Source organism: Periplaneta americana, chromosome 2 (assembly GCF_040183065.1).
Source record: "Periplaneta americana isolate PAMFEO1 chromosome 2, P.americana_PAMFEO1_priV1, whole genome shotgun sequence".
Lineage (NCBI taxonomy): Eukaryota > Metazoa > Arthropoda > Insecta > Blattodea > Blattidae > Periplaneta > Periplaneta americana.
In genome coordinates this window covers 38,416,247-38,444,037 of record NC_091118.1, presented here as the reverse complement: position 1 = coordinate 38,444,037, position 27,791 = coordinate 38,416,247, and the positions used below count along the sequence as shown (strand labels likewise).

Below are 27,791 nucleotides of genomic sequence, written 5' to 3'. Positions count from 1 at the left end.
TTAATGTCTTAATGATTATCATGATTGGTTTAAACATGCACTAAAACCAGACGTAAGTGCAAGTTTGAACCAATAAATTATTGAGATTTGCGATAAAATAATGAGTCTAGGAAATTGTATATTTAGTATGTAGAACTACATTTGTTTATAGATCTTTTGTTATATTATTAAGTTTTGTACTTGTGAACTATATCAATCAATCAATCAATCAATCAATCAATCAATCAATCAATCAATCAATCAATCATGATACATGCTATAAATGCTATTATCTGTGCATTTGCTACGTGTGCTTACCCCAAACTTAGACCATTCTCCTCAACTAAAGTCAGCTGGGAAAAACGGAATTACCAGTGCTTCAGTGCATAGTTTTCAGTTCAGTGATTCGTGCGTGGTTTGTACTTTTTTACGTTTGTACGTGCCAGTTCGAAATGCACAGATAATGGAATAATGTAACATAATGTAGCTTGAAAACTTGGGCTACTCGTAAACAAGAATGTACAATAATGTGGAAGGTAATACATATACTATAGTAGTTAAGGAAACAATATTACAAATAATAATAAATTTTAAGATAAATCATTAAGAGACAAAATAAGATAAATCATTACGGGACAAAAGAAAATACACTGCTCCATCGATATAGGAGAAAGCCAATGTTTACCTACTTATGTTAGATATAACAGGCGGAGCAAGTTCCCTGCAATCGGCAAACATCCTGTTTAGGTAGATCATGAAAGTCAAGGAATATTTTGGACAGTAAAAAAATCGATCATACGGGAATGGGTATTTAAGAATTGTTAAAGTGAATCTGATACAATGTTAATATAGACGACGTATCAAATAAGTAAATAAATAAATAGATTACATACATACATACATACATACATACATACATACATACAATTTTTGTTTATCTCAACTGATTGAATTGTTTATGCTTTTAAATTGAATTAACTTACTGTACTTCCTATGTATTATATTTTATAGCTCAACTGAAGTATAATTGTTTAGGTTTGTAAATTTAATAATGTGATTGGCTATGTTTTAGTAGAGCCACCAACGTAGCTCAATCGGCAGACTCGCTGGCCTGCTGATAAGGAGCTGCGCTCGGGTTTGGTTTGGATACCCCGTTTGGTCTGATTGGTTCGTTTCTTCCGAGGTTTTCCCCAGCCGTGAGATTGATGCCGAGTAGTCTTATGGAGAGTCCTCGGCCCCACTTCACTTCATTCCCGTTTGGTCTGGATGGTTTTTTTTCCGAGGTTTTCCCCAACCATAAGGCAAATGCCAGGTAATCTGTTGGCAAATCCTCGGCCTCACCTCATCTCATTACATCTTGCCAAAGAATTGTAAAAAATTGAAATTGTAAAAAATTGTAAGTTAATTGCAATGTTGTAAAATTTTTACTTGTTCCACATCTTAAAGCTTCATTGCTAATGTAAGATCTATGGAATACAATAAATGAAATGAAATAGGCCTACGTATTCTGCCAAATGGCAAATCTTTCACTGCAACCCGAGCATTTTCCAATCTTTCCTATTTTCTGCTAGCGAGCTGTCAGAAGTCGAAAGAAATGTTAGTTCTACTATAAATGTGTCATGTCCAACTTACTGGAAGGCCTTCTCGACGAGTTTGGAGTGCGCGGCCACATCGCCTCCAATCTTGCCCGACAGTTGCAGGTACTGGGCCACAGGGCCTTGTATGATGTCGTTGAATCCTGCCACACTCATCCCGTCGGTGGCCTCCTCTCCCTTTGCTAAGAGTTCTGGTGGCGGCTGAGGTGGTGGAAGTGGGGGTGGAGGTGGGGGTGGCGGCGGTGGTGAAGAATCTGGAACTTGGGCTGGAGTTGCAGTCTGTCTGAAGATTCCCGATTCACTTGCGACTCCAACAGTTTGCTCCAGACGTGTTGTTACCCTTTCCAAGCGATTCAGAAGATTCTCTAGCTCGAGTGCGGGAGTGCGTGGCTCTGAGTCTACTTCACTACCTGCACACAAAAACACACCAAAACACTTAGTGACATCACTTACACAATTTTCAATGTTTTTTTTTTTTTCCAAGATAAATCCAAACACGTAAGTTTCAATAAGAGCCACAAATTGTTCTTATTTGGAAGCGGACTATGAAGGAGAAGTACAAAGTCGTCATCGGTGGATATGGAGAAGAAAGGAACGTGGACAGACAGAATAAGAAATGAAACTGTGTTGGAAAGATTGGGTGAAGAAATAATGATGCTGAAACTGATCAAGAAGAGGAAAAGGAATTGGTTGGGTCACTGACTGAGAAGAAACTGCCTACTGAAGGATGCACTGGAAGGAATGGTGAACGGGAGAAAAGTTCGGGGTAGAAGAAGATATCAGATGATAGACTACATTAAGATATATGGATCATATGAGGAAACGAAGAGGAAGGGAGAAAATAGGAAAGATTGGAGAAAGCTGGGTTTGCAATGAAATACCTGCCCTTGGGCAGAACACTAAATGAATGAATGAATGAATGAATGTTCTCGTTGACTCTCCCCAGTCCGTCCATTTAAGTTCTTGCAATTTCTAACTCAATGTATCTTCCAGTTTCTGAAGTGTATGTGAATTCATTCTAAAATATGGGTCATATTAATATTCTAACACTAATGGCACACCAGACGCCAATTTTCTGATCAGTATAGATCTCATATTACAATTCTGTCTGTGCAACATCAGTTTGCGGTGAGGGGGAAGAGAGATAGCGAAAGGTCGTACTAATCAGCGGTGCATATTCAAGCCCGGACGGGTTGAAGCGATGTACAAAACAAGGAGGAGTATACTGTCCTTAATATGTGGAAAATATTGCAATATTAAGAATGGAAATGATTCAACATAAATTAGAGCTCTTCTGTCGCCCCCATTCCGCAAATCCAGGAAACTTGCTTCCAGAGTTGCAGCTAATATTAACTGATTTTTCACACACTGCACTGCTGAAATGTACGTATAATGACAAGAACTTCTTGGGCTTTTATAATTTCTTAAATTAAGAACTGTGTCCGAGGAATCATACATACATTTGCAGTGAAAATTAGTATATTACGATTTTCACCAGCACATCCATACTGGTAAGTTTTCATGAACCTAACAAAAATAAGATTAAAGACCAAGCTATCCGTTCATGATAAGCGCCCTTTGCTTAGATTGGCTTCTTTAAATAACATTTTGCGAGACGTATTAAAGGTAATGTGAGGCGGAAATCGAAGAAGAGATGCTCGTAAAATTTTATTTTAAAAGGTTTATTTTCGCATAAAAGTACTTCTATTTTGATGACAATGTTGTAGTACTTCAGAAGTTTCGAAAGTTGTATACGTGAACGCAGTTATATTTAAATTATTCAATCCGTATTGTAATGTACTACTCGTTTCAGCTCACGTTATCGATGGTGTCTTCATGAACTGACTGTTAGTCATACATTGCACAGTCGCCGTAGAAAAACAGTCTATCAGTCTACGTATGATCTGTCATCTTTGATGCAACATAACTCCCTTGGTTGCAATTGTGTTGCGTATTTATAATTTGTTCAGGCATTTTATATTTTATTACTGGTTAATTTAGTTATAACAGGAAATGTACAGTGCATTGAATTAAGTTCTTTCATTTCAATACAGCCAAATTTGTAATACAGAGTTGTTATTATTATCATACTTCCCAGAAAAGAGCGGCCGACCGGCCGTGCCCTGCGATGTAAAGCATGTAGTTGTGTAAGGATGCTCAGACAAAGTTTTTCGTTTGCTATGATTACTTCCACTTAACTTTTTTTATGCTCGACCATGCCGAAATGTAGTAATTATACACCTGGTAGCAGCCCTTTAATGGACCTCATTAAAGTACACCTATTCATTAAAGTTCAGGTGTTTCACGAATCAGAAAATACCATTGTAGCAATATGAAAGCGCAAGTATCGATTATTCTCGGATATGCAATCGAAAGACAACTAGCGCGAGATTAGACAATATTAAACTCAGTCGAAGAAAAACAACACACAAATTAACATCAATTCACCGTCATCTTCCAGTCTTTCACAAAGCACATTCCCGCAAATTCATTTCACCAATTGCCGGAAAAAATCAATATGGTCGAGCATAAAAAGTCGTATGAAACTTGACTATAATGGTAGTAATTACGACGCTCGTATGAAAATTATGAAACTCGCTTGCGCTCGTTTGATAAACATACTCGCGTCTTAATTACTACCATTATAGGCTCGTTGCATAATGTACTATTTCTTTGCAACAAACCGACATTTAAACGACATAAATGACTTGGTAGTCATTTTAACACGCTCACAGATAAATAACGTTTCTGAAGTAAAACAAATGCTATCTGATACAGACCAAGGTAGCTTACAATTTAAAATGCAGTAGACGAGCGATAAAGCGCGCACAGATATACCGCGGATTCGAATATAACGCAATGAAGATTACGTCTTCAGAGAAAAACCACCACTATTAGTGAAATCGTAAATTGCAGAGATTCAGTAAATTATTCTGCATAGAAGGATTTTTTTTTATTTTATTGGGTTATTTTACGACGCTGTATCAACACCTAGGTTATTTAGCGTCTGAATGAAATGAAGGTGATAACGCCGGTGAAATGAGTCCGGGGTCCAGCACCGAAAGTTACCCAGCATTTGCTCGTATTGGGTTGAGGGAAAACCCCGGAAAAACCTCAACCAGGTAACTTGCCCCGCCCGGGATTCGAACCCGGGCCACCTGGTTTCGCGGCCAGACGCGCTGACCGTTACTCCACAGGTGTGGACAGCATAGAAGCATTCTGCATTACAGTTTATTACTAACCCTTTCAATACCAATATCTTCGGATCTGTGAGAAGTCGGCATTATTTCCTATTTTCAAGGGGGCGGATTGATAACAGATAAAATTCTTATGGAATATCGTATCAATAAAGTGATACAAGAGATAAAATAGTTTGACATTTTAATCAAGTGAATTTTCTAGAACATGCGGTGTATCATTCGAGACATTACAGCTATTATTTCTTTCCCGCTGACTTTAATAGAAGTATTTTTTCCTCATTTCACGCTACGCAATCTAAAACAACGCATTACTTTTTTATTAGCGCTAAGACAACTCAGGCAATAAACACGCAAATTGCAGATCAATTTGTCTTCATCTTATGTGTGACAGTGTTTTATACGTTAAAAGGGTATAAACTGTGTTGTTGGAAATGCTGAATTACTAAGTTCTCATAAAAATGTGTTCCCTTTTCCGAACCAAGCTTTTGTTTCTCTCTCTTTTACGTGGGCATAAAACTGTGCGAGATAAAATGAACAACAGACGGTCTAACTTGCAACTTTCATTTGACTATAAAACTTAAATCTGACTTCACACTCTCGATTTAATGGAGGTAATGGTCTGAAATGAAAGGTTTATTTACTAAAGCTACATTAACTGCTATACTATTTAATTTTAAATGAGAAATTGTAACGGAATAAAAGCTGAAAGGGATATGAAAAGATTGTGATTATAAAAATCCAGCCACTTCAAAATTGCTTGAATCACAAAAAAGTGAAGTTTGGGAAGTAATACTTTTCTCATACGTATTGCGTTTTCACAATTCGGTACCATTATCATGTTACAAATGACGTAACTGTTTGCTGTCTATTTCTTTAGCTATCATTCGAAAGATATAAGTTAATTCATTCACTACGTATCTACCCAAATAGACCTGAGATGAATTTTCATTTTCTGAATTACACACAAAATACTTTCTTTATAATTCTAGAAGTAAGTAAGAGATTTGATTAAATCGATACAGTTTATATACAGTAGATACACGCACTTAATATTTCACAAGTTATACAGGGTGATTCAAAAGGAAAGATCAACCGGCGAGGAGATGGATTATAGCTCAGTTTAGAGTAGGACTTTTCATTTTTGCTTATTTGCAACCGTTCACAGTTACAACAGGTCAAACATGAAGCATGCTCGAAGGTTCTCTAATAACTAGGGAGCGGATTTTTATGTGCTAAAAATTTAAATATATTTATTTTTTATGTGCTAAAAAGTACGAAAATATTTGCTAAAAATAAAGAATTTTTTTTTAATATGACAAAAATACCTTAGGCTACTTAGCTTGGAAAAAAATGTTACTACGTACTCAACAACCACACTTGAGTGCTAGTAGTTGGCCGAGCATTACAGTGAACAACAAAGATGATCTCCAAATTCTCCATCACAAATGCATGCCGATTATCTCTTAGCAACGACTTATACTGTGAAAACGATCTTTCCACATCACAGGACGTCAGACGTGCATATTTAAAGAGAGGAATGTCACAAACACATACACCGTCAATTTCACCTACAGGTACATCCTCCAATACTTGAGCAACTTTATACATTTTTTATATCTACTGTTTTCCCCAAACACATTCTGGAATTTGTCCCTTAGTAATTGTGCTTCTGAACCTGGTAGCGAGTACAGTTTAATTTCCACGGCACGCACCTCCCTGTTTCAGACAACAGGTTTTTGGATGTATCGAGTTTTTTTTATGGAGTCACACAAAAAGCTTAGATTTGCTAATAGGAAAGCCAAATCGTTTTTAAACAACCATCTTTCAGTATATCTTGAAGGATATCGATTGACGAAGCCCGATAACAGGGAATCACAACAAGATAATATATATTGCCGTGCGAGAGGCGAGAGATTTGTTTAAATTAAATAATGTTCATACCCGAGCTCTTATCCGTTGTGTTTCACAAACAAAGCGTGGAATGAAATCATCTTCAGCAACAATAAACGTTCCTAATTATGTGTCCATGTTAATTTATTCTCTAATAATAACACTGATATGCTGCCTAGCAGTTCTCAGAACTTGTGGCGATACTATTACGAAAATGGATCACGGATACACCACACAGCGCTTAGAAACACGAAGCAACCAAGAATTCTTAAAAAAAGATCACGTACTTCTGAGTGATATAATTGGTTTAGTTTTAAAATATTTAAAATTTATTGTAAAAAATTATTTAAGTAAAAAAAACTCCAATGTGTTTTATGTGTTAATAATAGATTTCCTGAAAATATGTATTTACATAATTTTTTTGTGAAAATGTGTTTTTATATGAAATAAATTCGGGTTTTAAATTTGAAACTTCATGTTCGGAATTTTTAACTTTGTTAATTGTGTTTTATCACACGCAAAAAGAATATTTAATCACATAGGAATCCGCTCCCTACTAATAACGATGTGCACACTATCCAATATGTCGACAAAATTATAGAGAAAACGGAGTAGATTCAGAAACTATTTATTTACAAATGGTTTTTTTAGAGAATCCGGAGGTTCACTGCCGCCTTCACATAAGCCCGCCATCGGTCCCTAACTTGAGCAAGATTAATCCAGTCTCTACCGTCATATCCCACCTCCCTAAAATCCATTTTAATATTATCCTCCCATATACGTCTTGGCCTCCCCAAAGGTCTTCCAACTAACACTCTATACACATTTCTGGATTAGCCCATACGTGCTACATGCCCTGCCCATCTCAAACGTCTGGATGTTCCTAATTATGTCAGGTTTTAGCTTTCCAGGGTAAAACTCAATTACGATGTACAATTTTAATCAATAATAGTATAACAGAACAAGTTACAAATTTCAAATATTTAGGGTGTGAAATCGGCACCATAAGAGAACTAGACCTACAAAAGAAATTAGAGAGTTTTAATGAAATATGCGGGACAATTAGAAGGACCCTTTTAAACAAAACACGAAAAGAAACGATTTTACAATTTGATAAAATCTTAGCGGTTTCAACTCTTCTTTATGGCTCGGAATGCTGAGCTCTTACAAAAAGTCAAAAACTTATAATAGAAGCATCAGAAATGAGATTCTTGAGGGCGGTTGCTGGATATAGAAGGTCAGATAAGCAATATAATGAGGCAATAAGAGAAGAATTGAACATATTTAATTTAAATAATACAGGGCATATCAAAAGTCCGGTAACACTTTCAATATTTTATTACACAAAAAATTACTAATGATAGCACTTTCAAACACACGTCAGTTTAAAGTCAAACTCTCAAAGTTATTCAGCCGCTTAATTTTTCAGCGACGAAGCGACATTACATACGAGTGGGAAAATTAACAAGCACAACTGTCATGTCTGGGGTACACAGAAACCTCACAGAATCATTGAACATGAGCGAGATTCACCAAAGGTGAATGTTTTCTGCGCGTTGTCACAACGAAAACTGTACGGACCTTTCTTCTTCATTGAGGCTACCGTGACTGGACATTCATATCTGGACATGTTGGAACAATGGTTGGTGTCTCAACTTAGACAAGATCTCGATGACGATTTCATCTTTCAGCAAGATGGGGCTCCGCCACATTTCCACAATGCAGTTCGTGCTTACCTGAATACGGAGATGTCTGATCGTTGGATAGAACGTGCTGGAGTAAGGGACAGATGTTTCATGACATGGCCACCAAGGTCACCCGATGTGACTTTTTTCTATGGGGGTACCTAAAGGACCGTGTATTTGTACCGCCTCTGCCACGTGATTTAGAGGAACTAAAAACCAGAATTCGAGAAGCTGCCGCCACGGTCACAGAGAATATGTTAAAAAGGGTATGGGAATAGTTTGATTATCGTTTGGACATCTGCCGAGTCACTCGTGGTTCTCTCTGTAAGGTGTACTGTAAACAGAACTTTGAGAGTTTGACTTTAAACTGACGTGTGTTTGAAAGTGCTATCATTAGTAGTTTTTGTGTAATAAAATATTGAAAGTGTTACCGGACTTTTGATATGCCTATAGATTAAAAGAATATCAAGAAAATTATTATGATCATGTGTCACGGATGCCAGATTCCCGCATTCCCAAAAAGATCTTTCAGTATAAGCCTAAAGGGAGAACAGAGAGAGGAAGACCTATGAAGAGATGGATGGATCAGTTTCTTTGAGTGGACGGATCAGGTCGAAAGGCCTGAGAGCAGACTGAATGACAAAGATTCAATAACTAGGCCTACTGTTCGTAACACAATTTCGTACAAAACTGGATAAGACGTTCTCTGGAACTTGGTGTCTCACTTCAATTTTACAGAAAATTCTATTTATTTATTTATCCGCGTTACAAGTAATCATAAAGATTGCTTCCAATTCCCTGTCACTAATTAATTAATCTGCTATTTCATCATTCTTCTTAAACAAAAGGACTATGACAACCGGACAGCAACGGACTTGTAAAGACATTAAAGGTGCTATTCATAGATATTTCGCTAGCCCGCGCTACGAGCGTGCTAAACTATCCCCGGCTATCGACTGGTTACTTGTACAGGATTCATATCATATCATATCATATCATATCATATCATATCATATCATATCATATCATATCATATCATATCATATCATATCATATATCATATCCAAGGTGGCCCGGGTTCGAATCCCGGTTGGGGCAGGTTACCTGGTTGAGGTTTTTTCCGGGGTTTTCCCTCAACCCAATATGAGCAAATGCTGGGTAACTTTCGGTGCTAGACCCCGGACTCATTTCACCGGCATTATCACCTTCATTTCATTGAGACGCTAAATAACCCGAGATGTTGGTACAGCGTCGTAAAATAACCCAATAAAATAAAATATATCATATCATATCATATCATATCATATCATATCATATCATATCATATAATATCATATAATATCATATCGCTAACACTGGTTTATCAATACGAAAAACGTTTGTTCGCTGATCATCCACCGGAAGTCCGTGCTAAAAATGTCTATGAATACGATGAGACTCACAAGTCTTCAAATAAGCCAGACGGATATTGCTTTCAATTTATACTTCAAATGAGGGAGAAGTAGACAGGGTCATACTTTACAAAGCAATGGGTTGCAAGTTAAGAACTTCTCAACAACTTCACAATTTCGATAGGTTGGGTTACTCGAAACTTCATATTTTATTCACAATCAGTTCCTCTCTCCCTCTCTCTCTCTCTCTCTCTCTCTCTCTCTCTCTCTCTCTCTCTCTCTCTCTCTCTCTCTCTCTCTCTCTTGCACGCTCTAGATTACGGAACATCTTCAACTTAGCATAAAGTTAACTTGACGAAACAGAACGCGTTTACACAGCAACAAAAAAACTTGAGCACTTAATATTTAATCCACGGTACCTAGTCTGAATTAAACTCTTGCATTATCTTGGACGAAGAGAAATTGTCTTCCTGGAGATTATATCCGGCTGTATTTGGTAGTTGAAATAAGAAACCAAAATAGAACGATATTATAAGTTTATAACTACAGGGTTATTCTAAAATAGTTGCTCAAAATCCATTAGGTATAATTTTATTTTACCATGGTGTTCCTGTTCCCCTTCCTCAACATTATAACCATAATCATGGAATGACAAACTCACAAGGAGAGTAAACGATTTACTTCACACACTTGTCTGTTTCCTTATGTCAGTGGTTAGCTTGCTTTGTATTGATATTACATGTGTAATTTATTTAGGTCAAGTAAAGTAACAATTATTTATGATATGAATATGCTTGATAACCAGTCGAGTATTGTAATATGAAGTTACGATAAGTATATCGTACAACATTTTATCCACCTTGATAAAAATAGTAATATGCGTTACAAGAGCGGTATGTTGACGTTTTCATGTTCGAGGAAAAGATTGAAAAAGCGAAACGTAGTTGAGCTTTTTTAATTTCCGAGAACATGAAAACAAACATACCGCTCGTGTATCGTACATTATTTTGTGCGAAGATCGTTTTATTACATACCTGAAAGAGGAATTTCTACTTAGTTGCAATGAAATCTCCATCTTGGTTTCTGTTCAATGACGGCAACTTTGGAAAACAAATATATCTATCTTCAACATTGTTCCTATAAAATGTTTTCTGTGTTTACTATACTCCAGCAGGCCGTGATATACGTCTGTCTTTTTTTCCCCCAGTCTATGATGAGCTTGGAATCTTGTTGATTTTTCACGGCTTCCTTAATGTTACTTGCATTACAAATGCATTAACTTTTGTGGTGTTGTAGAGTTTACTTAATTTTTGCAAATATTTAAAAACAATAATTAACAGTGCTATTTAGGTGAAATTGAAGTGGTAAGTTTCCAATTTAATAATTATTACTATATTGAACGTCTCTAAAAATAATATGTTAAAAGCCTAAAGCAGTAAAATCAATATGACGCTTAAGCGGTAAGAATAGGGATATTGTTATGTGTGTTACGTTGGGAATACTGAATGTGGTATTTCACACTTACCGCGTATTGGTTTTGTGCGGAAACCAAGCAAATACGCACGATCGCGCACAAATTATTTTTTAAAATAAAAGTAACTATCATTTTTAATAATTTTGAACATGTCTTTTGTGGAGAGGCGATTGTATTATTATTATTATTATTATTATTATTATTATTATTATTATTAGTTTCTTCCTGCGAGAGGCGATTCGTTTATGTTTTATTAGTATTTAACAGCAGTACTAGGACAAATAAACAAACACTGTTAAAATGAGTTCGAACGAGGATTCAGATATTGAAAATGATGCAAATTCTGCAACTGAATGTTTAATACCATCGAAATTCCGCGTTAGGATATGACTATTAATTTAATGTGTCGTTCACATTACGTAACCAGTTAAGCCTTGGTTTTTCTGAATCGACGCATGCGAGTTGCGACAAATCCGGACTACACGAAAGACTGTGAGTGGTTTCTATAACTGCGAGGTATACCTTATTTTATTTCAAGGAGTGCAGTTCGGTGGCTCCTTTGAACACCCACTTACAGATTTATGACTTCCTACAAAAACAACTCTAACAATTCCATCCTGTCCCCTCGTCCCAACTTTGCACAGTTGCCACAATCCTGGTGACCTTCGAAATTATGCAGTGAAACTGACGGGATTCTTGAAATTCGGAAAAGATGCGGCAACTCTGCCTCCACGTGGATTTGACGGGCACCTGTCAATTCTTCTGAACAAGGGTTGTGATTGGTTACTGACAGGAGAAGACAAGATTTCCGTCACAGTAAGGAAGACATTTATTTATGACAACTAATTAGCAGGGGGCAGTAGAAGGTCTGTCGGCAAAGTCCTTTCTATGAAACTGCACTCCATGAAATAAAATAAAGTATACGCAGACTTCACACGTCGCAGTTATAGAAACCACTCACTATCTCTCGTGTAGTCCGGATTTGTGCGAGGCGGGCCTCGCTCGCATGCGTCGATTCAGAAAAAAAAAAAAAACAAGGCTTTAGTTAATAGCAGTATCATTACCTAAGTAATTGCGAAACAGAAGTATGATTACCAAGTAGTTGCGTAATGAATGTGTTTACAACATTTTTATTAGTAATGTAAAGTCCACATTACATCATCAGGTGGATAAATGATATTACTGAACTATGAAATGCACAGGAATTATTATTGCACACCTTCCATGTCGTAGAATATATTTTTATTTGTATTTTAGTAAGTTATTTTACGACACTTCATCAATATATTAGATTATTTAGCGTCTGAATGAGATGGTGATAATGACAGTGAAATGAGTCCGGGATCCAGCGCTGAAAATATCCAGCATTTGCTCATACTGGGTTGAGGGAAAATCCCGGAAAAACCCTCAACCAGGTAGCTTGCCCCCACCGGGAATAGAACCCGGGCCACCTGGTTTCGCGGCCAGACGCGCTAACCGCTACTCCACAGGTGTGGACCATAGAGTATCTACGAGTCCTTTATTATATAAAAAAATAAAGAAAGATTTCCCTGTGCATTTCAGATCAATTAAATACGCTACAATAAATAAATGTTTATGGGTTGCTGAAGATCTTTCACATTTCTTCCCCTTTTTGATTTGCTAACGGGAAAAATCTCGCCACTATCCAGGATTGAATCCTGAACCTACTAGTTGGTAGCCAGTTCTTTTCACGAATCTTTGCTGTTAAACCTACCTTAAAAACGCCATTACGATTGAGGAGACAAACATAACCTAATTCGATGAATGAAATACGAAGATAAACAGCTGTTTAATGTTGTAATATGTTCATTGATATGACGTCAATTGTAGAGATTCATTGGTAATGTACAACACACTTTAATTCTTTCGTGGAACAGAAAGATACAACTCCATACTTCACAATAACTTTCAACTTTGTAATGTACAACACCATATCTTTGTGGAATAGGCCCCAGGACCTAGAGAAAACTCTGCAATGCCTGGACCACGGACTTGCCCAACATGACTTATAAGTTCAAGGCCGATTAACAGGATCTGAACCCGGGTGCCCTAGCTTACAAGCTCAGCGCGCTGGCTTAATTAAAAATATAAGAGAAAGTAATACATTTTGAGACATAATAGATTTATGTGCTTCTCTGTCACTAAGTGTATGTGAAAGGATCTTGACTGTGGGTCTGTGAGGAACAAACCCATACTTCACACCAAAGAGCTTTCTTATGTCCCCTGCCAGTCGTTAATTCTCAAGAAACCGAGACTGGGTAACTTCGTTTCGTTACCAAGATACTCTGGGGACACAGCTATTAACTTAGATACACAGCTCTCGCATAGTCCCATACTTACTGCATTTTTTTTCCCCCCCCATGAAGCTTATAAACTCGCATTTACGATGTAGCCTACCAGAGGTAAACGATGAAAACTGGAGAAGTAATACACATGGTACTGAGGTGTTAGAAAGCCGAAGGAAATTTACCTTTCTCGGGAAAATTTTTAGCGCTTGAGGTTTTCCTGGTGTTGGTTATGGAATAATTCTTCTTGGGTTCTCAGCCAGCTGAGTTGGATAGTTTCGATGATAGGTCTGCCAACTTCTTCAGAGATTGAAGTGCCGTGGGACCATGTCTAGCCGGTGTATAAGCTCTCAGTAGTGCTTCCCGCTGCGGGCCAATCAGGAGCTATAGCCCCCCTCGCTCTTATTTCCGGTAGCCAATCACGTTGCAGGTCGGCTACATTTAAACGTGTGCGTCTTGTGATTTGCTGCTGATGACGTTATGCACTTCCTAAGGCTCGATAAATAATATAATTGCCCGCCATTTTGGTCCTTTCGTTGACGTTCGCAGAAAGCATGCGAGGTCGTTATTTGCCGCTCAATTATTTGTTCAATTAAAGTGCGTTTGATTTATTATCATAGGAGCTACCACATGGTAATGTTTAACGGTGCGGCAAATAGATTCCTCGTCTGGTAGCTAGGCAACGAAAGAACAACTATGACGAACGATACTACTTACCTATACTTTATAGAGCCTTCACTTCCTAAGGCGTAAGCAAAGAGGAGGAGTCACACCGGAAACAACAGCGACGCGACTAATGTTGCTAGTCATCGAAAGCTTGGAAGCAACTATCCAACTCACCTGGCTGAGAACCTGAGAAGAATTATTTTATATCGGGAAAATTTGTCATCGATTTTACAGGAAGTGATGGTTAGTGAGCAGTAGCAGTAGTAGTAGCAGTAGGAGAAGCAGTAGTAGTAGTAGCAGTAGCAGCTTATCTCTATTGATATTGCAAGATTTCTTTGTAAGAGTCAATGTTTCTGAATTTAATACTATAAAGTTTATAAATGAAAGCTTGGAAGCAACTATCCAACTCACCTGGGTGAGAACCCGGGAAGAATCATTTTATATCGGGAAAATTTGTATCGATTTTACAGGAAGTGGTGATTAATGAGCAGCAGCAGCAGTGGTAGTAGTAGTAGTAGTAGTAGCAGCAGCAGCAGCTTATCTTATTGATTGATATTGTAAGATTTCTTTGCAAGAGTCAATGTTTCTGAATTTAATACTATAAAGTTTATAAATGAAAGCTTGGAAGCAACTATCCAACTCACCTGGGTGAGAACCCGGGAAGAATCATTTTATATCGGGAAAATTTGTATCGATTTTACGGGAAGTGGTGATTAATGAGCAGCAGCAGCAGTATCAGTAGTAGTAGCAGTAGCAGCTTATCTTATTGATATTGTAAGATTTCTTTGCAAGAGTCAATGTTTCTGAATTTAATACTACAAAGTTTATAAATGAAAGCTTGGAAGCAACTATCCAACTCACCTGGCTGAGAACCTGAGAAGAATTATTTTATATCGGGAAAATTTGTCATCGATTTTACAGGAAGTGGTGGTTAGTGAGCAGTAGCAGTAGTAGTAGCAGCAGTAGGAGTAGCAGTAGCAGTAGTAGTAGTAGTAGTAGTAGTAGTAGTAGTAGTAGTAGTAGCAGCAGCTTATCTCTATTGATATTGTAAGATTTCTTTGTAATAGTCAATGTTTCTGAATTTAATACTATAAAGTTTATAAATGAAAGCTTGGAAGCAACTATCCAACTCACCTGGGTGAGAACCCGGGAAGAATCATTTTATATCGGGAAAATTTGTATCGATTTTACAGGAAGTGGTGATTAATGAGCAGCAGCAGCAGCAGCAGCAGCAGCAGCAGCAGTAGTAGTAGTAGTAGCAGCAGCAGCAGCTTATCTTATTGATATTGTAAGATTTCTTTGCAAGAGTCAATGTTTCTGAATTTAATACTATAAAGTTTATAAATAAAACCTTGGAAGCAACTATCCAACTCACCTGGGTGAGAACCCGGGAAGAATCATTTTATATCGGGAAAATTTGTATCGATTTTACAAGAAGTGGTGATTCGTGATTAGTAGGTAGTAGTAGTAGTAGTAGTAGTAGTAGTAGTAGTAGTAGTAGTAGTAGTAGTAGTAGTAGTAGTAGTAGTAGTAGTAGTAGTAGTAGTAGCAGCAGCAGCAGATTATCTTATTGATATTGCAAGATATCTTTGCAAGAGTCAATGTTTCTGAATTTAATACTATAAAGTTTATAGATGACTGCTGGGTCAATAAAATAAGTCTTCAAACTACGAATTTCAGACCAAAACGCTTTAACAAAACACTTTGATTACATCTTTTCACGAAAAGAAGCATGAAGTTAGAAGTTAACCACTGAGTTTTGTGTGTAACTCGGGAGGACATCGCTAATGAGCACATTCGAAGAGTGAAACAGAGCTCCCTTGTAATAACGAACGAATGAATGGGGACGAAGAAAGAATGAATGATGTTTAAAATGGCAGGCAGGGTAAGCATCCCATGCCTCCATTGGTTCCTCGACAAGCAATTCGCTAACTTTAGATCGAGGTACCCAGCTATAAGCCGTTTGCCCTCTCATCTAACAGTAGTGTATTTCCCCTGTGAATGATTTTATGAACATGTATACGCTATCAGTTGAATTGTGAATGAAATGAATGAAGTGAAGTGAGCACCATGCCTCGCAGATGTTAATGAGAGGTGGAGAGTCCAGTGCTCTGGTCAGTTCTGTCCTAGTCACGTTTTTGTAGTGGCGCTAGGGAAACTCGTAACCTGTTACCAACAAAGTGGTGGGCTACTCGTTTCCGTAGAAGCCGTCTGGCTGCCTGGTTGGCTGTGGCAAGTGTCGTGTGTCGTTTCGTAGGGTTTGTGTCAGTAGTGAGTAAAGAAATAGTGAATGTCACTATTTCGTCCTGTAGTCTGTTTAGTTGCCGGTCAATGTAGGATTCTATTTTCTGCATAGCAGAACGTAGAACCCCCTCGACCAGCTGTTCCGTAGTTGTTTTTTCTGTCTGTGGATCGTCTGTAGTGTTTGTCTTGGTTGTCGTTGTCTTAGCTGCATCCGCATAAGACAATTCGGGTTTGGGAAGTGTTGGAACCTATCACACTCGTGGGTCTTAGTTCGAACTTAGGGTTAAGATACAAATTAGATTTATTTTAAATGTTATTTTAAGTGATCGTGCTTTATTTAATTTAGGATGCTCATTATTATTATTATTATTATTATTATTATTATTATTGTTGTTGTTTTTTATTAGTTGTGTTTATTATTGTCATTGAGTGTAATTAGTTACCACTGCCACCGGGTATATACCCATTTGCAGTGTGAATACATATATATATATATATATATATATATATATATACATACATACATACATTATATGGAGAACTATGATGCGATTCTAAATTACTGACACCAGTTGAAACAGGCACTGCACTTGTTCATGATTCGTTGATTTAATTTTTAACAATTATTTTCTTGCAAGGATAAAAAAAATCGTTTAAATAAAGCACTGTGGAGGGAGTTTAGGTAAAATAATCAAAATAGGCCTGTTTTTATGATGTGTAACGATCCTCTTATCAAAACTACGATAATTTGGAAGCAATTGTGCGATCTAGTCAAGCCTGAGGGTTGGCAACGCTGCTACAATTAAACCTTTTTAAAGCAGTCACAGAAAGAACCAAATAATATCATATCTCCTTGGAAGTACTTTAAATATATGATATTAAAGAATTAATTTTGTGTCGGGATTTGATACTGAGATATATTAAGTAGTTTGTTCTTCCTATAAAATTTAAAAAATTGAATAACCGATTCAACTGTATCGTTGATTGTTGACAGTGTAGAAACATTCACTAAATCGTTGAAACTTTGTAACTGAACTGTAGATGAAGTTATAAAATATCTTTTCCCTTGCTCTGCATTCTCGCACTCATTCCAGTCTACTTTTTTTCCTTTCTGGCTCAATTTTCGGCGGTTCGCTCGCGCGCTTTCTTTCACACTACTCTTTCGTTCGTTCGGCACCTGGTTTTTCAGCATTTTTTGCAGGAAAAAGATTCTCACCTATGTAATTTCACTTACTGGTACCGACTGCACAACGTCACAACAGTAGGGCCTACACAGAAGACGCAATGCCCGACGGCAGCGCCACTCCCACTAATTTATGAATTAATTTGTGTAAATTTGTAGAAAACCGTAAACATCAACAACTTTATTTACGCGAAAACACAGCAATGTACACATGTGTGACAGTAAAAGAAAGAGTTACTCGCCAGAAGACAAAATTAGGTTTATACAGACGTGGACAAATTATTAACAAAATTGACGATTTTTATGATAATTCTGTTTACAAAATTTGACTTTTCAATTTAGATTGCAGTTGACAATTTTGCATATTTCTATCATTTCAGTAGACAGAAATATGCAAAAATGTCAACTGTAGTTTAAATTGAAGAGCCAAGTTTTGTAGAAATATATAATAAAAATCTTCGATTTTGCTAATAATTTGTAAATTAGCAAAAATGTCAACTGCATTGAAGAGCCAAATTTTGTAAAAATATAAAACAAAAATCTTCAGTTTTGCTAATAATTTGGAAATATCCAAAATGTCAACTGCAGTCCAAATTGAAGAATCGAATTTTGTAAAAATATACAATAAAAACCTTCAGTTTTGCTATTAATTTGTAAATATGCAAAAATATCAAATGTAGTCCAAATTGAAGAGTTAAATTTTGAAAAATATACAATACAAATCTTCAATTTGGCTAATTATTTGGAAATACACAAAAAGGTCGACTGTAGTCTAAATTGAAGAATCATATTTTCTAAAAATATATCATAAAAATCTTCAATTTTGCTAATAATTTGTCCACGTCTGTATAAGTTGACGAATATCCGAATAAAACAAGAACTGAAATTGCAATAGGTTCGTAATATACCTGTATAATATAAAAAAAAATAACTAATTAAAATACTGAAGTCCGGTTCATGTCTGGAGAATAGTATATTATGAAACAAGTTCATAATGTTATGGCACGAGTCAATTTTTTGGAAACGAGTGAAGCGAGTTTCCTAATTTTGACGAGTGCAGTAACTGTATAACATTAAAAACATATTCCGTAAGTTATTTTTTATACGACAGCATTATATAACAATTAATAAAGAAATTAGATCAGTCTGATATCATGGTCTATGAAGAAAGAAGTTGCTATGACAACAATGACGTATTAAGGGATTAGGTACAGCTTACAGCAGTAAAATTTTGGAAATGTTCTACTTTTTTTCCCTCCATTACTGTACCTTGTACAAAAATGAAAATTAGTGTGTGTAAAACACTGACCTTCTGTTATATGAAAACCATATTTTTACGATTTAAAAAAATTATTTATTTATTTATTTTTTTTTTTCAAAGTTCATATTAGTGGCAGTTCACTGTGCCGTGATGAAGCGTTTCCCTCATAACTCAAAAACGATCCAACATTCTGTGATGACAATTTTTGTGTGCATTTATGCATTTCATATCTACAATATGATGCAAGATCACTTCTCTACCTTTGATAGATTGTCTGATAAAAAAATTAATTCATTTTAAAAATGGTCAAATATAAGCATTTTCTTCTAACACAAAATTAAAAAAAAATTATTAAGGAATGTAGTTGAAGGAGCATGATATTGTAAACATGAGTTTCAGCAATAAAATAAAAGAGAGAGAACATGAAAAAGTTAACAAGTTTATGAGTTATGAGGGAAACGCTTCAGCACTGCACAGTGAACTGCCACTATTTTGAATTTTGAAAAATAAATAAATAAATAAATAAATCACTTTTTTTAAATCGCAAAATGTTTTTTTTTATATAGCAGAAGGACAGTGATTTACACATACCAATTTTCATTATTGTACAAGATACAGTAATGAAGGAAAAAATGTTGAATATTTCCAAAAATTTACTGCTGTAAGCTGTACCTAAACTCTTAAATATTGTAGCATGGCAGTCGTTTCGTGTTAACTTTATGCAATCCTACCATTAAAACGCTTGTTATGACGCTACAAATCGTGCACAATTGACTTAATTCTGGCACTAGTGCGTTGCCTAGCAACTAGTCTTCAATGACGTAATCACCGCCTTCATAACACAATTTTATAAAACGTTACAACGTACCTGTAAGAAAAAGCTTCAAAACATCAACAAAATAACATTGTCTTAGAAACGGTTACTTAGCAACCACACAATATATTACATCATATCCAGTACTTATGCCTCTATTAAGTCATAATATTACATTTTGTAAATTTATACTTTTTTTTTTACATATTTTAATGCTTAAATAGCATAAAACGTTGTATGTAACACGTGCATAATTTTCATTATAAACACTTGTGAAAATCAGCGCGTGTGATAATTACCAAGATTATACATTAGTTACATAAATTACTATCATGGCACAAGTTCTGCCGTCATAACAGACGTTTTAGTTGTCATGGTAAAATTTTACGGCTCTGGTACAACAATGAGGAATGTTATGCACGATTTTCACCGACGATAATGACTGTTTATAATGCTGGAGTACAAAAAAAAAGTTATAATAAATGCACAGTCACGAAACTCAATACGTAGAGAATATGTATGCATAGATAGTTGCTAACCACTAGGATCGCTACTATCGCCTCATTACAGACAATGCGAAATAGTACCGGCACAGTCTATTGTTCCTAGTAACCTCAACAACTCAAGCTTCGTGACTGTATATACTAGACTGTGGTAAATATATGTAAGCTTTTATGTTGAAAATCAAAATTGTAGTGACTTACTATTCATTAAAACACATTTAGAGAAGTTAAAAGTGCTCCCAGCTCTCTATATTATGTTAAACTGATTCCTTGTCACTCGAAAATCATGTTCTATTCAAACCTTATTTATACGCAGTTCTGTGTTACGGGTAATATCAATCGTGCATGCAAATTTTGTTGGTTTTAGGGTATGAACTTGATACCAACTTCTCAGACGTCGTTATTAAGTTTTGTGCGAGATCGTGCGTATTTCCTTGGTTTCCGCACAAAACCAATCCGCGGAAAGTCTAGAATTCCACATTCAGTATTCCCAACCTAACATACATAACAATTTCCCTCTTCTTACCGCTTAAGTGACATATTCATTTTACTGCTTTAGGCTTTTAACATATTATTTTTAGAGAAGTTCAATATAGTAATAATTATAAATTGGAAACTTACCACTGCAATTTCACCTAAATTGCACTGTTAATTATTGTTTTTAAATATTTGCAAAAATTAAGTAAACTCTACAACTCCACTAAAGTTACTGCATTCGTGATGCAAGTAACATTAAGGAAGCCGTGAAAACATCAACAAGACTCCAGACTCATCATAGACTGGGGGAAAAAAAAGACAGACGTATATCACGGCCTGCTGGAGTGTAGTAAACACAGAAAACATTTTAAAGCAACAATGTTGAAGAAAGATATTTTTGTTTTGCAAATTTGCCGTCATTGAACAGAAACCAAGATGGAGATTTCATTGCAACTAATTAGAAATTCCTCTTTCAGGTATGTAATAAACGATCTTCGCACAAAATAATGTACGATACATGGGCGGTATGTTTTCTTTCAATTCTCGGAAATTAAAAAAGCTCAACTACGTTTCCCTTTTTCAAACTTTTTCTCGAACATGAAAACTTCAACATACCGCTCTTGTAACGCATATTACTATTATGTGTAATTGATTTCCAGTGACCCTCAAAGTTAAGTTAACAAGAAGTTGGTGTAAACAGATCCTAACACTGCGTGCCTTGCGTGGCATGTGCTCGATCCCCAGGAAGAACGTCACCATTTACCTTGCACGAAAGCATCAACCCCAGGAAGCGTTGTTACGAAGCACAGGCCGTTAATTCCGTAATTAAAAGCACAGAACAGGCAGGCAGGCACAGCTCACCTCTGGCGGAACGTCTTCCACAAGGCCCCCTAGCGATGCCACGCCATGTTTTCACTACCGGACTGCTAGCGCGATATTCATATATGTATAGGACCATGAGATGCAGTGCAGATATTTTTAGGAATGGAGAACACATCTTGGCGCTTCTTCGCTCCATGCCACCCACGCGCGACAATTGTGTCACTATTATGTAACCGCCTTTTCGATATCAGTTTCGCTGCTTTTGTTTTCAAGTCATGTTCGTATACTCTCATGTCTCATGTCCCAATTCCAGAACAGCAACATAACATTGTATAATACTGTATGGCTGAAATTGCAAATATAATTTCAAGTGCCTTTGTGGTGAAACTAGCGCTAGTGATTTCGGAAGTGAAAATCGTTGAATTTATAAATTGTTTTTGTGGAGATGCAGTTGATAATTAAAGAGATTTAAAAGGAAAGAAAAGAAACGTATCAGCAACAACTGGTTTTGAGATAAAGAGGAAAACTTCTTAAAAATTTATTTGAAATGAAATACAAATTAAATATACATTACTAACCAACATTAAACAACCCAACTTATAATATATTGGCATTTACAAGACAACCATATTAATTTGAAAAACATTCAAGACAAATTACGAGACACACACCATGATACACACGTTCTGAATGGTTGAAATATGAACATTATTGGGAAACAGAAATATGGATACAGTAGAACTTGGTTATAACGACATCCAAGGGACCTTGAAAATTATGTTGTTATAAACGAGTGTCGTAGTAACCGAGATTCACATTATCAGTCTAGTAAGGTGGAAAATGAAAAATAATAAACATAGTTAGGCTTATTTTAGATTTATGTATTCACTTTTAAGCATACCTTGAACACAATAAAATACATGTACAATTATAAATACAGTATTCTGTATTAAAACAGTTTGTTCATTACTCACCAAGCTCATTTACTGAGGAGTGAAGTAATCAGTCATTTTACTCTGTTGTCTCCTACTTGCCCAATATACACTTTCTAAATTAAATTCTATGTTCATTATTTCAGTTGCAATTTCACTACTCCCTCCCCTAGCTTCATAGAAATGTTCACAATTCTAATGGCTTCTAAAGTGTCACTCACTTCTTTTAGTGGCCATACTGCGTTAAAATGCGTGCACTTAGTGAAAACTTCCTGCCGAAACTGACCGCATGCAGATACCATTAATACCGCATGAATTCGGGCAGGTTACAATGGGATGGGGAATCTGCCTGCATTCCAGAGGTCTATGATAGAAGGGGACAGTAAAGGATTTTCCAGATTTCAGCAAAATATTTCTTAAAATACTTTGGTTCTTAGAAAATTGTATTCCAAACTGAGGTTGAAAATGACGTTATATGCGAGGTAGACGCATATACGTTTGTCTTATTAAGCAAGGTAGGAAAGCATATGTCTTATGGGGAATTAGTTGGGACCACAGAATATTTGATGTTATAGGCGAGGTGTCGCACAAAACGAGGTCGCTATAACCAAGTTCTACTGTATAATAAATGTAATTAAATACTGTAATTTGCAACTCTTCACACTCATAATACATAATTACCTTAGTTTTATATTTTATTATTTTTTATTCCTTTTATATCATGTTACTTCATTATTCCATGTGTGAAGACTTGCAAACATATATATTTTGCAACTTACACTGTATTTTAATTAATTGACAATAAGGGCAGTCATACAAGAATGTCAATGCGCATCATAACCATGTTGGTCTTTAGTATGTTTTATTTTGCATGCCACTAAATATGTTTTGTATTTGTAGAGATTATGTAAAGATTATTGATATTTCTGAAATGTACGTCGTATCTGATGATGTTGGTGTAGTCCAACGAAAACGTTCATACGTCTTTTAAACATGTAATGCAAAGGATTAACACCTTAAACATATGCTGTGAAGTCAGTGACTGAAATAAATACTTTTAATATACAATACAGACTTCTCTGAAAACTATAAAAATGAATTGAAAAATATGACGTTATAACGGTAATATTATCTATTTACTTCGCTCCAATAGATGACGCAATAGTAAGCACATTCCTTTCACAGTTGATCTCCTGGTTGGACAACAGTATGTTGTGTAGTAGTGGCAAAAAAAAAAAAAAAAAAAAAAAAAAAAACCCCGGACCGACCCTTGGTAGCTGATTTCAGACCCTTGTTCACTCCAGAGCACGACAGACTGGTAACTAAGACTTTTGTGGTTCGAATCCTGCCTGGGAAGGAAACTTTTTTTGTTCCATATTCAAATTTATTCCCAATACTTTTCGATTGCTGGTAAAATTCATGTTCTGGGAACAATAATAAGTTAATTAAGTAGTAAAATATCGCTGCAATCAATTTCAGCATCTACATCACTTTTAGTAACAGGGTAATTAACCCTAGACTGGTGACGCTTATGTGACTTACATTAGAGGTGGCCACCAATAAAATGTCGTACAATACTAAATAAAATCAATATTTTTGTTATGTGAGATTATTTCGTACTTATATGTACTTTTTAACGCTTGCCATTATTGACAGTAACCGTTGGATATATATGGAAGGGAATTGAAAACACGAATTAAATTTTATACAGAACAGCATGACGAAGTTACAGGAACCGGTACGGTAACTGATGCAACATGCATTATAAGCCAAATTGAAATCAACTGTTCACTTTACTAGCATAAAAAATCACAGTGAATATGTTATGGACAGTAACACCAAGAACACAAAATTTCAATTTTCATTTCTTTATACACAACTTTAGACACAATTTCAATATGAACTTTGAACACTTGCCGTTTGCACCTTTCCCATAAATGTTGCACGGTATTTGAGAAAGAGGAATGACTTCATAACTGTCATCATCTTCCTCTTCAATTTCACTGCTTTCGCCGCCTAAGATTTCTTCGTCTTCCTCGACAGACTTTATTAAAAATAAAATTCGTGCTTAATTTTCCTCGTAACTCATTGTAAATTATTATAAATTAACTTCTTGTTTAGTCAACTGTCCGAAGGCACGTCTGAACCTCACTAGTGATACTAACAAAGCACCACTTATGAGGCAACTAGGCCAGGAGATAATAGGATAGGGTAGCCAGTTCCTTTCCCCTCCATTCCATACATCGCCGACTAGCTACATATTTCACTAATCACACTTCAGATGTATACAAACAATTGTTTTTCCTCTGAAACATATCGTCAAGTGAGAATATTGCCTGATTTAACAGATGTACATATCAACCAGAATCTCAATCAGAGGATAATAAATTAGCTACTATATTAAAATCAGTCATTAAAAACTATAACTTGATAATAACTCAACTTCTCGATAGCAGATCACTTAGTGAAATTACAGACAAGCAACAGGACTGGTGGCCTGGGATATTTCCTGCACTTTCGTCCCTGTCCAACCACCCGTCCCTCCATCAATCCGTTCGTCCCTATGTCCAACCAGCCGTCCCTCCATTCATCCGTTCGTCCCTATGTCCAACTACCTGTCCCTCCAACCATGCATCCATCCGTTCGTCCCTATGTCCAACTACCTGTCCCTCCACCCATGCATCCATTCGTTCGTCCCTATGTCCAACCACCTGACTCAACCCATGCATCCATCCGTTCGTCCCTATGTCCAACCACCCGTCCCTCCACCCATGCAGCCATCCGTTCGTCCCTATGTCCAACCACCCGTCCTTCCATCCATGCATCCATCCTTCCGTTCGTCCCTCTGTCCAACCAACCGTTCCTCCATCCATGCATCCAACCGTCCGTCCTTATATCTAACCACCCGTCCCTCCACCCATGCATCCATCCGTCCGTTCGTCCCTCTGTCCAACCACCCGTTCCTCCACCCATGCATCCATCCGTCCGTTCGTCCCTCTGTCCAAGCACCCGTCCTTCCACCCATTCATCCAACGGTCCGTCCCTATGTCCAACTACCAGTCCCTCCATCCATGCATCTATCCTACGTCCCTCTGTCCAACAACCCGTCTCTCCACCTCTGCATCCATCCGTCCGTTCGTTCCTATGTCCAACCACCCGTCCCTCCACCCTTGCATCCATCCGTCCGTTCGTCCCCTATCCAACCACCCGTTCCTCCACCCATGCATCCAATCGTCCGTCCCTATGTCCAACCACCCGTCACTCCACCCATGCATCCATCCGTCCGTTCGTCCCTCTATCCAACCACCCGTTCCTCCACCCACGCATCCAATCGTCCGTCCCTATGTCCAACCACCCGTCCTTCCATCCATGCATCCATCCGTCCGTTCGTCCCTCTGTCCAACCAACCGTTCCTCCACCCATGCATCCAACCGTCCGTCCCTATGTCCAACTACCAGTCCGTCCACCCATGCATCCATCCTCCGTTCGTCCCTCTGTCCAACAACCCGTCTCTCCACCTCTGCATCCACCCGTCCGTTCGTCCTTATGTCCATCCATCCATCCATCCATCCACCCACCCATTCATTCATTCATTCATCATCCATTCCTCCATCTGTCCAACCATCCGCTCGTTCCTCAGTCCCTTCGTCAATGCAAACACGTAGGCGTCAGTTCAACTCCATCCACCCATCCATCCATCCATCCATCCATCAACGATCTCACTTCTCTATCTAGGGCAGTGGTCGGCATTTCGTGATTCGCGAGTCAACCCCTTAATACACAAGCAGTGTGGAGGTATAAGACATGATATCCCCCACCCCTTAGCCATCAACGTTAAGCAGTCTGATTATCCTCCTCCTCCTATTTTCCCCTTTACTGTGTACTGCAAGCTGCATTTTATGTCTAATCTTTGCCGACCACTGATCTAGGGTAACCACAAAATGGCTTAAGCTTTTTGATCTACTAAATGACCATCATGTGCCTCTTCAACATGCATTACGCAAGCAAGAGTAAACTATCGTATGATGTTTGGTTCAATCTCCTTCAAGCTCTCATGAGCCAATGAGCAACTGCCAAAGTGTTCACGCCTGTCTTATTTCAGAGCAGCAAGTCGGTCGTTAAACCGCTGTTTTAACGTTCCGTGGAAGCCACGGTCGTTGAGTCCAATACCTCTTAGCGTATGAATGTCCCTCGTCAATGAGATGTCTTGCGTCGCATTTAGGTCTAGGTGACGACCCGACGCTGCTTCGAACACAACACTCAAGTGCCGCCATGTGTCCGAGTAAGTAAATAGTGTCTCTGCTCTCTAAAAACTTCGGATATGGATCCAAGCCAAGGTACTTGCAAGGGCCGTGACGTAGAAAGAAAAACATGGATCTAAATTCTAAGCCGAGGTACTTGAAAGGGCCGTGACGTAGAAAGAAAAATATGGATCTAAATTCTAAGCCAAGGTACTTGCAAGGGCCGTGACGTAGAAAGAAAAACATGGATCTAAATTCTAAGCCAAGGTACTTGCAAAGGCAGTGACGTAGAAAGAAAAACATGGATCTAAATTCTAAGCCAAAGTACTTGCAAGGGCCGTGACGTAGAAATAAAAATATGGATCTAAATTCTAAGCCAAAGTACTTGCAAGGGCCGTAACGTAGAAATAAAAATATGGATCTAAATTCTAAGCCAAGGTGCTTGCAAGGGCCGTGACGTAGAAATAAAAATATGGATCTAAATTCTAAGCCAAAGTACTTGCAAGAGCCGTGACGTAGAAAGAAAAACATGGATCTAAATTCTAAGCCAAAGTACTTGCAAGGGCCGTGACGTAGAAATAAAAATATGGATCTAAATTCTAAGCCAAGATGCTTGCAAGGGCCGTGACATAGAAAGAAAAACATCGGGCACATGTAAATGACAAAGTGTATTGCAGAGTAGCTAATAAAAACTGCTGTTTAACCTAACCTTGCGACAAGTTGTACGCAAGTACTGTCTAACACATATTGGTCTTAGCAGTTTCATAAGTCTCGCATCATATTAACACAATTCGGTCAGCATCATGTCCTCCTTTTAAACACTTTCAATGCAATGTAGATAGAGGCGAGTAATCTATACCACTGAACCTATACTAAAGAGTGCACTATCTTCAAATATATATATATATATATATATATATATATTGCGAATTGCGATTGTGTAGTCGCACATTTCCAATGAGACATACGAGATAAGACAGTATACAGGGTGTACTGTTAGAAATGTCGTTAATTTCAAGGAGTTGTTTTTTTTTTGTTTTTTTTTTTTTTTTTGCATTGCACACAAAACGCATTTTCCATGGTCATAATGTTATTCACAAAGCGCCCGGGGGGGGGGGGTGCAACCCG

At 37.2% G+C, this 27,791-nt stretch overlaps 1 protein-coding gene across 4 annotated transcripts in view; it reads right to left on the bottom strand.

The window, feature by feature from the left end:
• The window catches only part of capt (adenylyl cyclase-associated protein 1), a 317,169-nt gene that overhangs the window by 66,438 nt on the left and 222,940 nt on the right, over window positions 1-27,791 (bottom strand). For all 4 annotated transcript variants that reach the window (XM_069815848.1, XM_069815858.1, XM_069815867.1 and 1 more), the window contains one exon: window positions 1,612-1,984. In XM_069815848.1, coding sequence (XP_069671949.1) covers window positions 1,612-1,984 — 373 coding nt within the window. The remainder of the gene's footprint in view (window positions 1-1,611; window positions 1,985-27,791) is intronic.